We start from the raw sequence: 14399 nt of genomic DNA, 5'->3' as shown, positions 1-14399 counted from the left end.
ACAAAAGTATGTTTTGGGTTTAGAGCTTACAACAAGCAAGTGTATTTACATCTTTTGGGTTGGATGACCTAAGTGGGGCCAAAATAATATAATGCTTCCACGTAAAAGTAGTATTGTTGGTAAAATTATTCATTTAACTGCCTTATCATTTGATTTTAGGTGGTTTGACTAGTTTAATGATAATATCCCTTTTCAAAATAGCAAAATGCATCAAACCAAGGTTTAAAAAACAGATCGGTGGGCCACATCGATCACTTTAAAAACCGTGTCGGATCGGTGGATCGGTTATACATATCAAAAAATCGACCGGATCCACAAGATCCAACATTAAAAACATTTAAAAAACTCACTATAATTTCTTTAAAATCTAGTTTTATAGGTTTTCAAAAAAGATTATGGTATTGTATTATAATTTTTAATTATTTTACTAAATATACATAAACATTGAAAATTTGTCTCATGTCTAAGTGTTTGCTCTCTATTACTTACATTTTATGGTAAAAATAAGATTTAAAATGCAGCTCACCACAATAAAATGGATGTCCATAATTCAAATTTTTATAGTGAAAAAAAAAAAGAACTCAAACTTTTATAGAGAAAAAAAAAAAACCCTACAACAGTTTTGGACCTTTGAATTAATAGAGAGAAAAAACTATGACCCGCACAATGAGCTATCATGTTTTTATTAAATAAAAATGGCAATTAAACCTATGATCCTCCATTCATGCTTTCACAAAAAAAAAATTTGTTTTTTCTACAGTTTCTTTTAAACAATTAATTCGTTTTAAATGTCTCAGCAATAGTGCTATTTAACACCAAAAAATTTATTCGTTTCATGGAATAGTGATAAAATGTCCCAAACATAATCGTTTCATGCGGTAGAGTGAAGTTCTTCTGATACCCAAAAAAGCAAGTGCTAAAATGTCACAATATTTTCGTTTCATGCGAATAGGCAACAGAATGCCTATTTAGCAAACTCTATATATGCAATTGATAAAAGGCAAAAAGAAAAAAAAGATCCCAAAATAGCCGCACAAAATTGGAAACTACGTGTGGGGGAGTTGGCGAGGTGCTCACACAACATTGGAAAAAAAAGAGTCGGATAACATATGTAAGTGCACCGCTTCCCATAAAGTTCAGTGAAAAGTTCTAAAAAAATTCCCACCCGTTCTTCAAAAATATTTTAAAAATTACACAAGTTCTAAAAAGAAATTCAAAGATCTCTGACACATGGCAGCCTATTGTCAACCGGTTATATTAGAAAACTGCTACACCGGTCTAGACAGGCCAGCTCAAAAGGGAATATGACAAGATCTGGCAGGAGGATTCCCAATTCAGATTGGACGACTCGAATCCAGATCGCCAAATTTTCAAATGCTGCATAAATCCTTTCGTTTAAGATATAAAAGATAGATAGATATGAGAAAGGTTTGCTCACAAAAGAAACATATTTTCTTTGAGTCGTATGAACCCCATACCCCACAGCTCTATTCTCTCCATGAAATTTTGGCAAAATTATATTTATGCCCTTTTGCAAGAAATAATCCACATAGCAGTCCTGTTTCACAAATTTTATTGTCTATCATATACCATTTATTTTCTATTTGCAAAAACAACTTAATTTTAAATGCTTGAGCGAGGTTTCTGCAGTGGAATAAGAATCATTAGAAAAATCTTCCGCCATAATTATGAGAAGTGAGGAGCATTCTTGATTGCTTCAAAGTTCAGTTAATAACAATCACTCAGGGTTTCTTCAATCTATGCCACCTTGGTAAGTAGAACAAGAAGGTCAGACAACATATGTATAGCATGCAATATCAATTACAGCAAACAACCTAGGGTTTTGCATTGTTCTTATTAATTCGAGTGCAGGTATTTCTATTTCTAGGAATGAATATATTTATATATATACAAGTATAACCACAAAAGATGAACCCTCTTAAGCATCTTCTGCATCACTACTCCCACCCAAGTGGGTATCAAGATAGAACTCTGAGTCTATCCCATTCACAATCCTTCCTCTGTCGAAACAAGGAATGGATCAGAAGATATTGTGCCACAAAACCCAATATTCATTTCACTCAGAAATAATGAGACAGTGAAAAGTTACCTCTCAAGGATAAATTTCCCTTCTTTGTACTTCTGAGTTTTTTCATGCGCAGCCTCCTGTAACCAACCAAATATAAGGGTTTAATGAGCTAAATTAGAGAGAGAGAGAGAGAGGGAGAGAGAGAGAGAGAGAGAGAAAGGGAGAGAGAGAGAGAGAGTACATATTTCCATCCTACTATCTGCCCACAGCAGCTGCAGAAAATATCAGCTACAGTATGCATACCAGATGTCATCAATCTTTCTTCTAGGTCCCCAATGTTCACGTTTACACTGGGAATCATGAAGATAAAAAATGAGTCTCCCACTATTCAAACCAGAACAAACTAATGCATCATCCGAGGTATGCAATCTACAAAAAACTAATGCACATAATTGGAAGGAGTTATGCCAAATAAATGGAGCAACATCATCAGAACATTTTAATAGTCAAACAAATCATGAAAGTGAAGCCCAGCAAGAAGAAGCCTTTGAAGAACCAAGCATATTTTGATGCCTATTTACTTCAGTGAGAGGCCAAGTGTTCTTGTAGACAGTCTCCAATACACCATGAAGATAAACATAATCTCTTCCTTGAGGCAGAACTTTCAGAAGGAAGAACCATCTCATGCTGCTATGACATAGAAAATTGCATAATTCATCATACAAGAAAATGTGCAAGGAGAAACCTGACATACTTGATGTTATTCTTTAGAGGCACCCAATTTTGGAAATGCAATTAGTAAATAAATTTCCATTGTTTCCTGTGAATGAAGATATGATATCCTACACATTGCCTGAAATCAAGATAACATATTAACAGGATCTACCACACCAACCATGCATGTACTGCTAGTTGCATTTTAGCATATCTGCCAATGCGATTTTGAATGTACTCTCTGGTACAAAATTTACAGCTACAGATTTCATAAATCAATATTTCACAAACACACAGTTGCATTTAACAATCTGTCCTGGATTCAAGAAAAATGGTGGCACTTCCAGATTGACAACCTGTTTCCTTGGAATTTCCATTTAGCCTCAATTTTCTAAGGCATGACTACAGCTAGGAGCATCTCTTCTACCAACGTTGAGAACCAAAACTGAACTTTGACAGGAGCACTAGGAAAAGCAAGAGGACCAGCTGGGTATGGGGGCAGTTGTATGCACACAAGCAACGCTGTTATCCAAACCTCATGTGAGGCATCAAAAAATTGTAGATCCTATGAAAAACTGTGGCCAAACAAGCTTCTCAAAGAAATCAAAATGCCCCTTGTCAATTGAAACCAAAACTAAATATTATTAATTGGGACCTACTCAAAACCCTAACTAACTTAAGAGGGGGAAAAAATGTTATCTAAATGCCACTTCTAACTCTTGCCAGTCCCAAGCCTAGACAAGAAACACAGAGGGTTGTGTTAGGGTGGCAGCCAGCAGAAAACGTTTGCCACATCCCTATCATGAATCCTGATCCAATGTTATACGCTCATGCAAGGGCTTTCCCTATATATGATTGAGAGTATGGTCCTTGATAGAGCGATGTGTAAAACAAGATTCATGTAGCCGACTCCAAAACGTTGGGATAAGGCTCGAATGATAGTGATGATGATCTAAAGTGCCACTTCTCAATTGAAGGAGCCTTTGGTTGTCCCATGGGGGCTTAGCCGAAAACTTCCATTTTGGGTCCAATGAAGACCCCTTTGTAAGAGTTGATACATATGCACTACGACTGAATAAATTTCAATGATCAAAAGAAGATTTTTCAATGATGTTATGAGTTTTTCAGAGTAAAGTAATATCTCACTTCCAATCTCTAATAAGCATTCTCAGATTATTATCATCATCTCATGGTTAACAATTCTGCATATTTATGTCCCTCACTTGTCACACTCCAATATTGTTCCTTGATCGGTGTCCTGCAACAAGTCCTTAATTTCATGAATAGAAGTGTAGCTCCTTAAAGACCAAACATTTGATAAGACCAGTTTTAAAACAAAGAAATTTAGTAATTACAATTGAGTAAATACTGCACACAAAAACAATCACACAAATAATAGAGGGCAAGAAAATCATAAGAAACTTACACATTATGGAATAAGTATGCCTTCCCTTGACGACAATGGAAATCCTGGTCCATAGGAAAAGGTAGTTTATCAGAATTACAACTTAGATACTATATTAAAAATCAACATAAGAATTAGAACTCAATCTTCAACCACAAATGGTCAAGTAAAACATTCAGTTATTATTTCTTTCTAAAGCAACAAAATGTTTCAATACTAATCAGAATGTCCTTCACAGCCAAAACGCATTGCAATCTAATAATTAATTGAAACAATGACAAATTTATGCATTATCTTGCAATGAGTAAAAACAAATAAATCAAGCACATGTATATTAGGAGAACACATGTATTCTTGGATTTTTGTTGAAGATTTAAAATGCTGATCATCTTGAAGAATGGTGAAGATAAATAGTTATATATATTTTCTTTTTGCATAAAATAATATTTGAGAAGTAAACGATATACAAAAAGGGTGAAATCAGCAACACCTATGATAGCATTAAATTTAAGTGGCACAATAGCAAATTGTAGATATACGCATAGGACAACCCATCAGCTACAATATATGTCACCCTGGTCCATAATTACATTGGATACTACAATTGATAATACATCATGGATTTCCACATAAAACCCTCTGATATCATTATATGGCAGAGTAACCCTTGCCAGTGCATAAATCCCACAATTCACTACTCAAGATGTGGACTCCTTCCAATGTCACATTTTACTTAATGCCCTTCAGTTTTACAACCTCGCTTTCTATAAAATCCCCAAAACCTCATGAGACTGAGATTTCCTCCAGTGGGCCATCAAAATTTAGCTTCACAATTCTTCTCAAAGGCTAGGAGATGGGGCTTGCTCTACCAATCAGGATCTAGCTTGATGACCACAAATTACACTAGTTCAAGAGGCTTTGAGGTTTTCAGTTCTTATGTCAACAATCTAGTGTCAATGTTGGATCAAGAGATAACGCTCTGTCGTACAATTTCAATCAGCAAGTCCAAAGTATGTGAACTTCCTTGGAAAAGTTTTATATTCTTCCCTTCAAGAAGAATTCATTTAAAAGATTCTGTTATTTCTTCTCTTCAAGAGATAAACCAACTTGTTTCCAAGACAATTGACTACTACAATATTGATTCAATCTCCAGCCTTGCAGAGCATATATAAAACAGAAGAGCAGTGATAACAATACAGATCAACATTTAGGGAAAAAATAAGCACAATTTGACCACAACACCAACCATACTTGCAGAAGACTGACAGATGATACACCATTTCTTTTCACCTAGCTTCCCATGTTATCTATCTAATACATACCTTATTAATGAAAATGCCAGCAGTGAGGATTCGACCACATGAAATAAAAAACTCGGACCGTCCTTATCAGTAATGATGCGAAGGAAGACTACATCTTGCCAAATAATTTGCAATGCATAGATTGAGCTCAAAAACCCCTCAGCAACTTCAATTAGAATACCACCCTACCCTGCTAACAGTCATACAGTAAGATTCTACATGAATCACATGATGCTCTACATTTCAACCTCTTTATCCTACAAATCTCCTAAGCACATGCAACCGAATTCCCTAATGGGATTCCAAGAAGCATTCTTTGGTATTACACTCGAAGTAGTGAACTAGGTCCCTTATTCTAGAAGTCGGTTCAATAGTTGTTGGAAGTGGAAGCTGTCACATGCGAGCAGCTCCCTAGGTCAGGAGAACATTATGTATAATTAATTAAGTTTGTATTTCTTTGAGGTGTAGTTTATGTAACAATAATCCCACAAAGCACAACAAAAAAATATTATGAGGAAGCCCATCAGGATAACAAATAATACTACAAGGAAGAGGATTTTTTATTTACAAAATCTGCTTTTTGACAATTTCACACTTTACATCCTTTAAGAACATATCAAACTGCTTTATCAACAATTTTACACTTTACAAACTCCAATATCAAGCTGCTTTATCAACAATTTTACACTTTACAACCTCCAATATCAAGCTGCTTTATCAACAATTTTACACTTTACAACCTCCAAAAGCATAAGAGAGAGAGAGAGAGAGAGAGAGAGAGAGAGAAGGACCACAACTAAGATCCCAATGAATCATCTCTTGGCCTCTTGTTGTCCTTCAAACTGCTAGGAGAAATCCTTAGATAAGTAGGAATCAAGATCCTAAATTCAAAAATTAGTATCCAATAGAGATTCCTATCCTGGAGTGCTAGAGCAAGATCATGGAGCAATATTGACACCTAGGTTAAACAATCCCAATTATGATCCAATCTTAAGAACCTCCACACATCATCTATCAACCAAAACTGACATCTATCATGTTCCTGTCACTATCCTTCAACAAATCATAACTCCAATAATTTAGCATGTAATAGATTTCTGCGTAACAAAGATATTTCCATGTAATATCCGAAGTTCATGATATACTTTTGCATCACTATATCTCTTTACAAACTAAATATCTTTTTCCTTTCTATTTGTCATTCTTATGAAATGAGGTAGTAAACCATTATTCATCATTTTCATATCTCGGACACCTTGACGCTCATGATCTTTGGGCTCAAAGGCCTACTTCTATTGGATGGGGAGTGCCCTTGAGCTACTACCTTCCAACATAAGTTTCTCTAAAATTTCCCGATGTGAATTCTCATTGACGTTGGGAAATTAAAAGAGATAAGAAAAACAACAGTAAATCAAGCCAAACACAAGCAATAATTAGCAACCTAGGGTTCTTCCCCAACCCAGTTAGGGTTTCAAAAGCCTGAGACTTTTCCTTCCTTTTTTCTAAAAAGAAAGTAATATGGATGACCCCTGGTACCCTCAAGCACCGCTCCATATTCTTTGTTTAATGTTCAAATTATTTGTCCATACAAATAAGAATTGACCCCTATGTCCTAACTTGAACATAAAAATCCATAATGCCCACTATCTAACTTAAAATGACTAAAGCAGTCCCAACTTAAAAGTAACTTAAAATAGAGCACCCCATAATACCTAGAAACAATTTAACACCGTAAAAATAAACCCTTAATTAAAATTAAAATTAAAATACTCATTATTTTTTTGTCCTGTATCAATCCCCCCTAGTTGGATAAAATTCATCGTCGAGTTTTGAAGTAGGCTAAGAAGAATACAACATCAAAACCACCTTCCTTTTCTTTGTTGGCTCAAATACTATTCTTGTGAAGAAATCCTGAAGAAAGGGCTACCAAAATTTATACTAAGGATTAGAAGAAATCCTGAAGAAAGGGCTACCAAAATTTATACAAGGAACCGATACAAACTCTCAAATTCGGTTATCCCTGAACTTGCTTTGAAAATTGAGTAGCAAACTTCAAACCCAATTTTCTAGCCTTTAGAAGCTTTAATGTCGTGTATTCATTACTCTAAATCGAAGGCCACAAAAATTGTCGTTTATGAGTCAACCACGCTTCTCCTACGTGACTCTTCAATATCCTTGAGATCTTCAAAGGCCATAACTTTGATCAGTCCCCCTACTGCTTTTTGTCAACGTTCTTCACAAGCAAGACCCCCTACCAAAACATTTTTCACCTTCATCTTGATCTTTATCATAGACCAGATCTCCTAAGAGACCTTATTGTTCATCTTAAGCATGTACCAAAGATTGGTGGCAAATCTCAATCTACAACCTGCTGATTTTGGATATAGACTGTGTCAAAATCAAGAATGTCCTCCTTCAAATTGAAAACCATAGAGTGATGTCCCCCACATCTAAGTCTTCTATCACTTTCCTCTTCACTTGACTTGTCATGCAAAGCACTGGAGTGAAAAGGATCAAATTCGATATCTTCATGGGTAGAAAGACCACCCTCTTGCCCATGATTGATGTCCACGAGCTGCTGAATTTTCATCTTGAGGTCTTCAATCACCTCATTTGTGGGATCACAAAGTGGGTCTGCAAATCCCTCCTTCCACGGTTCCTTCTCATTCCCATTGGTTCACAGAAATCACAAAGCCTACAACATAATCAACTAAGTTTTATAAAATTAGTAAGATCTAGGCTAAATTTGGTAAACCCTGACCCAAAATAAGCAAACCCCAAACTTGCTTTTAGTTCCTTAGCCGCATTATTAATGAAACCCTAAGCTTTGATACCAAATTGATGTAGGGAAATTGAAAGAGAACAGAGAAACACCAGTTATTCAAGCCTTTTCCCCTAACTCAGCTAGGGTTTCAAAAGCCTGGGGCTTTTCCTTCCTTTTTCATAAAAGAGTCACATGAGTGGCCTCTAGTGCCCTCTAGCACCACTTCATATTCTTTGTTTAATTGTTCAAAGGACATTATCTGTCCATAAAAAATAAGAAATTGATCCCTATGTTCAACTTAAACACAAAGTCTATAATGCCTTTATATAACTTAAAATGACTAAAATAATTCCAGCTTAAAAGTAACTTAAAATACAACACCTTAGAATAGAATACCTAAAAAAAAATTAAAATCCTAAAAGTAAACCCTAAAACAAAAATTAATATATACATCCTTTGAAATTAAATAAAAATAAAATATAAGAATAGTTTTATCCTACATCACTCACCACCTTCGCAATCTTATAGCATCAATTTTATGAGGGGAATTTGTTCTTCAAACGACGAATTCTACTATTGAATCAGTGTGACCCTTTGCTAGTTCTGGAACACCCCATCCCACATTTGCTTCATATGGGTCACAACACAAGGGACACACCAACACAGACTAAAGTACAATCATCAACAATAGCAACCTATAACAGTCTATTTTTCCAGATTTATCTGGTTGCTGCAAAACCTTCCCAATCCATATTAGCATAAGTGTTGGGGCTCAACTTAGAGTGGTTGAATCCCTTCTACTCATCCCATACGAAAAAAGGAAAAGCAATCCTTTCATTTACAAACAAAAGTTAATTAATGACTTCATCTACAGAAAAATGATAAATCAAAAAGTGTGATGCCCCTTTATCACCGTTGAAACTGGAATTGAGAACCAGAACTGCCAGTTGTACACTTCAAATTGCCTGTTTAAAGGCATCATATGGATCCTCAGTTTGAGACCCTGGTAGAAATGAATTAGCCTTAAAAAGCTTGGGAACTGGATAGAAGCACGTGATTTTCTATTAAAAATGGCACATCCAACAGGAAACTTGTGTTTTTTTCCGTGGTAGAGGAACCATCAGAGAAACTATGATCCACCCGAAAGCAAATAAAAAAATACTAAAACTTCATGTAAAATCTCATTAGAACAGTTCTGCAGTCATTCTATGTAATATTTGCAAGTAACAGACTTTCTCTAAAATCTCAAAGAAAATAGATAAAATTATGTTTTTTCTAATAAAATCATGCAAATCATATTATGCTTAAAAATATAAAGGGGAACACAATCATATGCACTCTTTAATTATCATCATCATCAATGCACTTCTTTTTGAGCCACAAAATCATGGATCTAAAGTGGCACTTCTTTTTGAGCCACAAAATCATGAATCTAAAGCGGAAACTGCATCTAGAGTGACTTAGGATTTGTTTAAGATCCTAAATCCATCTCCAAGATAGATTTTGGAAGGAGACTGCATATAAACTTTTCCCTTTAATAATCTCATGACATGAGCAGAGGCGGAAGATCCATGGTTGCTCCAATGATTAAAAGCATAGAGAGACTGCACATAAACTTTTCCCTTTAATAATCTCATGACATGAGCAGAGGCGGAAGATCCATGGTTGCTCCAATGATTAAAAGCATAGAGATCCATAGCCTCAATACCGAGCCCATATGAGCAAGTAAATTCACTATGAGGTTGGCCTCCCTCAAGGCATAATTAAAGGTGCCTAATCTCACCAAAACACACAGCATAGAGATCGCTCAACCTGAGTCCCTAACTATTTAACAACAATAATAGGATTGCCTTACGTAGTTACACGTCGCTCGTGAATGTGACATATCTGAACTCCAACTTGCAATAATTTGGGCTTGAACACAAATAAATTCTGTGACATGTGAAGTCCCTTGTCACATTCAGTGGAAAACCTTAGATGGAGAAAGATTCATGGACTGTTTATGAAGGTAGCCCAAGCAAATTTTGCATATCAAAGGTCCCTCAGTACATATCTAATCAACATATAAAATCTCATTTCAAACCCTTTAATAACAACCAAATTCTATCAAAATGAACCCTGTTCCTACGTAACCCAGACTGCAAAGAAACCAAAGTCATAGGAAAATATATGTATGAAGGCAGTACTGAGATTCCCAAAGGTTAGGTTTATTGGAGAGATTTATTGGAGAGAGGCTAGAGACCAGCTTTCTGAATCCCAGCCGCAGGATAAGCTTGGATAAAAGAAATCAGAAGGTAATCCTACAGTAGATTGGTGTTCCAACACAGCCTTCGAAAGAAATATAGGACTAGCCCTAACTAAATCACCCATCAGCAATTCCCATGACCCAAAAAACTCCTTCCCATCATCACACATGACTCTCAGCCACAGATCTTAACTACATCTCTCAGTTATACAGGAGAGAAGATACATTTTTCTCATAATTAACGAAGACCTTTCCGAGGATTAACAGTAACAAAGATATGCAGCACGAAGCAAATGCAGAATTGAATCGAGAGAGCGAGCGAGAGAGAGCCACCTTGGACGCAAGGTCCTTGGCAAGGGCTAAGTGGCTTTTGCAGTATCTGCAGCGATAGACCTTCCCATCAAGCTCTAAAACGTACACCCTCCCCATCTGTATATGAAGCCAAACCTCCTTCTCTCTCTTTACAACCTTCTTGCCTCCTTACTCTGAAAAATCCATCACAAAAACAAATAAATGAGTGCACCAGACATACCCAATTCAACCAACATCAATTACAGGCAGGAGAAAAGAGAGAGAAAACCCAAATACGGAGAGAGATACCAGTGTGGCCATGACCGAGAGAAATGGGAGCGCTGCCCGCAGTTTTTAATCCAATTTGCGGGAGAAGGATCGTTGGCGATGGTCGCTCATCTCCCTCTTTGCTAACACGTGCGCTGCGTTACCGTCTAAATCTAATCGACGGCTCACAATTATTGATGCGGCCAAGTCCCTTGTGTAAGTGCGTGCATTAGGTGCTCAAAGCCGCGCATCCATAGCATGGGTGGCATTTACTATAGGGTGCGGTTTGTATAGACCCTATTCAAATAGTATCGAGAACGTGATTTTTTGAAATTTTTGTGATAGCCTTAAAATATATTTATATTTTTAAGAGAAATAATCCTATAGAACCCTCTCCCACCTATATATAACACCCTAAAAATTTACTATTAAATTTAGCATGGATTTCTAAAAAAGTCAAGTCTTACACTTATGTATAAATTTTTTAGAGATCAATGCCAAATTTAATGATGATCCTTTGGGATCCTACACACAGGGTTGGAGAAAGATCTTATAGGATCATTACTCTATTTTTAATTATAAAATTTAAAGCTTTAAAATTAGTGTAGATAGAACTGATCTATGAAAACTTTAAAATTTTCAAAATTGACGGCCAAAAATGCATTACAAAATGCATTATTTCCAAAACTTGAAATCCATTTTTTTCTCATGTCCATGCATCTTGATGTCGAGATGATCAATTTGACGATATTTGGGCATCAAAACAACCTCTTCTACTGCAATATTTAAGGTGGGCTCTAATTAGATTATTTAGAGCCTCGGCTATATATAAGTTTTTTCCTTTATTATATTCCCTTTCCTTTCCCACTTATCAATATCACCTATGACTTCATGAGGTATATATATTTCTTTTATTTGGAACTGTATATTATAATGCTATTGATTTTTAGTACGAAGTCGCAATCACTTTTAGTCATCAAATGTGAAATCTAATAGATGAAAATGTGCATAATATTCGAAAAGTTTTGTTTCGGACATTGTGTCAAAATAATGACAAATCCTCAACCACTCGATTTCAAATCTATTTCAAATCTAATAGTTAATGATGATTGTGATATCCTTGTATCAAAAGTAAATAGTCTCATTTTATACATTTCCCATCTATTTTTAGTGCAAAAAGGTCACAATTATTTTTAGTTATTGGATATGAAATCCAATAGGTTGAAGTAATTTTATTTTTTATTTTTTGCCCAATCAATGAAACATCATTAATCACTTCATTTCACATTCAACAATTGATAATGATTGTGACCTCCTTGTATCAAAAGTAAATTGTTTTAATGTATACATTTTCATATATTCGTAATATTCTTGCAATAGGTGGCATCAGCTACATTTCTTATGAATATTACTTATGACTTCATGATAAATATAGTCATATGGAGTTCGTTGTACAAAACTTTGGGCTAATAGAACAATATATGAAAATAAAGTTTAATTAATCGGTGATAATTACATCGATATAGAAAAAAAAAAAAAAAAGAGAGAATAATGGCACATCTTCTCTATAACATTAACTTCTAATATTAAGTTTTGTAGTATAAAATATAAATAATTTTAGCACTATGCTTGGGGCGTGCCCCTATTTTTTTCTTCTCTCAATAATTTCTAACTTAGAGAGGCTAGAGAGATATGAGAGAGTGAGCTAAAGGTGTAGAGAAAAGGGTACCAATAAGAGAGCATTTATAGACTTTCTCTTAGAGTCAAGGTTTCTAGGGTCCATAAGATCCAAACTATTGATCATAAGAAACATGTGGAGTGAGAGCTCTTAGGTTTATAATATTTAGATTTGTCATTATGATTAAAAGGAATGTGTTAGAACATAAAAGTGGGTAGGGGCCTTTTCCGCCACAGACTTACTCAAACAAAAAAAGAACATGCTAAAACCTTATGCTTTAGCTTCCTTAACCTAAAATCCTATCAAATAAAATTAATATGGAAAATATATTGCATATCTCTTTTATTTCCATATTTTTGCTTACATATGCTTTCTTTGAAAACCAAATCTCTTTAATTTTCAAATATTTCCATTTTATTTCAACTTGATTGAGTACCTTGATGGCCTTAACACAAAGTAAGAAGTGTTTATGAAGTGGGGCATACCACTTATGGCGCCCATATGTGGGCTCCATGCAATGGTGGGTCCCATTGCACATGATGGGCCCCCATATATATTATGATTTATAAAATATAGGAATTGAATTTTAGAAAAAATTATTTATTTTATTTTTTCTTTGAATATTAAAATAATGAATATTCAGTTTTTGAATTTTAGAAATTATTTTATTTTTATTTTTGAATATTTGAAAATTCAGTTTTTCACTATCTATAAATCCATTTTGAGAAAATAAAATATACATAGGCTTCTAAAGTTTCATTCTATCATTCTAAAAAGCATTTAAAGTAAAATTAATTAATATTTAAATTAATTTGATGGGATTTAGATCTAGTCAACCAACTATATTAAGGAATGTTAAATTTGGCTAAAGTACTAAATTTTCTACTGAGGACTATAATCCACACTCTCTTTCTCAAACTAATTCAGTAGTTCACATGACCCATAGACCATCACATGGGTTCATGATGGGTTGTCAAAGTTTTCCAATAGGTGTGGGAACACAATCCTAATCTATGGATTACAGGTTCCCCTAAGGACAAGTCCAAGATCACACAGACCTGGTACACATACAACCTTATGGTGCATATGGGGGCTATCTCTCGTATGTGTACACGTATATTCCTCAATGTTGATTTTCTTCCCTGATACGGCTATGTCATATATATATATATATATATATATATATATATATATATATATATATATATATATATATTGTGTGATGGTCCAAGATGAGGCTTTCGCCCTCGTCCTTTCAGGTTTGCCATCACACACAAGGGTCACATAGTCCCTTAGTTCACTACCCTAGGTAACTCTGATATCATCCAGGGATAACCATGATAACCCTCATCAGTTGTGCTCTATACTCAAGTATTAAGTGTTTTGTAACTCGACTGGCCTAGCTCGTTAAGCCAAGTCTGAGTCTTGGCAATCTCGGTCCCTTTGGGCTATATTCCCACTAGAGTTTATTATTCTACTATAATAAATTTGGTCGCATGCTTTCATAAGGCCTTTAAATAGTCACAAAAACCCAACAAATGTGTGAAAATAACCCTTGTGTGAGTAGACTAGGCTTGAGAGGGTACAAGCTTGAATGCCTAACAATTCAATTTATTCACAACATATGCACATGACAATCGCTAGTGGGAAGCTATTTCGATAAAGTAGATCCGCTTGATCAAAACTATGCACATATACAAATAGA

The 14399-nt window shown here is 35.1% G+C and overlaps 1 protein-coding gene across 4 annotated transcripts; it reads right to left on the bottom strand.

Moving 5' to 3' along the window:
- Positions 1-1686: 1686 nt before the first annotated feature.
- LOC18421385 (Yippee family putative zinc-binding protein) lies at positions 1687-11178 on the bottom strand. 4 transcript variants are annotated; one of them, XM_020676232.2, is made up of 6 exons: positions 11039-11178; positions 10789-10943; positions 4170-4213; positions 2271-2379; positions 2111-2166; positions 1687-2021 (listed from the first exon to the last, which is right to left on the bottom strand). In XM_020676232.2, the coding sequence occupies exons 2-6, from the start codon at positions 10885-10887 to the stop codon at positions 1940-1942; spliced, it is 390 nt and encodes a 129-aa protein (XP_020531891.1). In that variant the 5' UTR covers positions 10888-10943; positions 11039-11178; the 3' UTR covers positions 1687-1939. The 4 variants fall into 4 exon arrangements, with proteins under 4 accessions (XP_020531891.1, XP_011628974.1, XP_020531857.1 ...); XM_011630672.3 differs by having other exon boundaries at positions 10792-10943; XM_020676198.2 differs by having other exon boundaries at positions 11059-11178.
- Positions 11179-14399: the final 3221 nt, after the last annotated feature.

This window comes from Amborella trichopoda, chromosome 2 (genome assembly GCF_054954075.1).
Source record: "Amborella trichopoda isolate Santa Cruz 75 chromosome 2, AtrichopodaSantaCruz75HAP2 v2.0, whole genome shotgun sequence".
Taxonomy (NCBI): domain Eukaryota; kingdom Viridiplantae; phylum Streptophyta; class Magnoliopsida; order Amborellales; family Amborellaceae; genus Amborella; species Amborella trichopoda.
The sequence above is the reverse complement of the archived record's forward strand: the minus strand, read 5'-3'. Positions and strand labels throughout refer to the sequence as shown.

Excerpts from the sequence above, each read along its gene's own strand:
- LOC18421385 (XM_020676232.2), bottom strand. The coding sequence starts at position 10,887 with ATGGGGAGGGTGTACGTTTTAGAGCTTGATGGGAAGGTCTATCGCTGC. Across the intron at positions 4,214-10,788 it reads AGGACCTTGCGTCCAAGGTG|GATTTCCATTGTCGTCAAGG; the intron begins GCTCTCTCTCGC and ends CCTATGGACCAG. Across the intron at positions 2,022-2,110 it reads GGGAAATTTATCCTTGAGAG|AGGAAGGATTGTGAATGGGA; the intron begins GTAACTTTTCAC and ends TTGTTTCGACAG.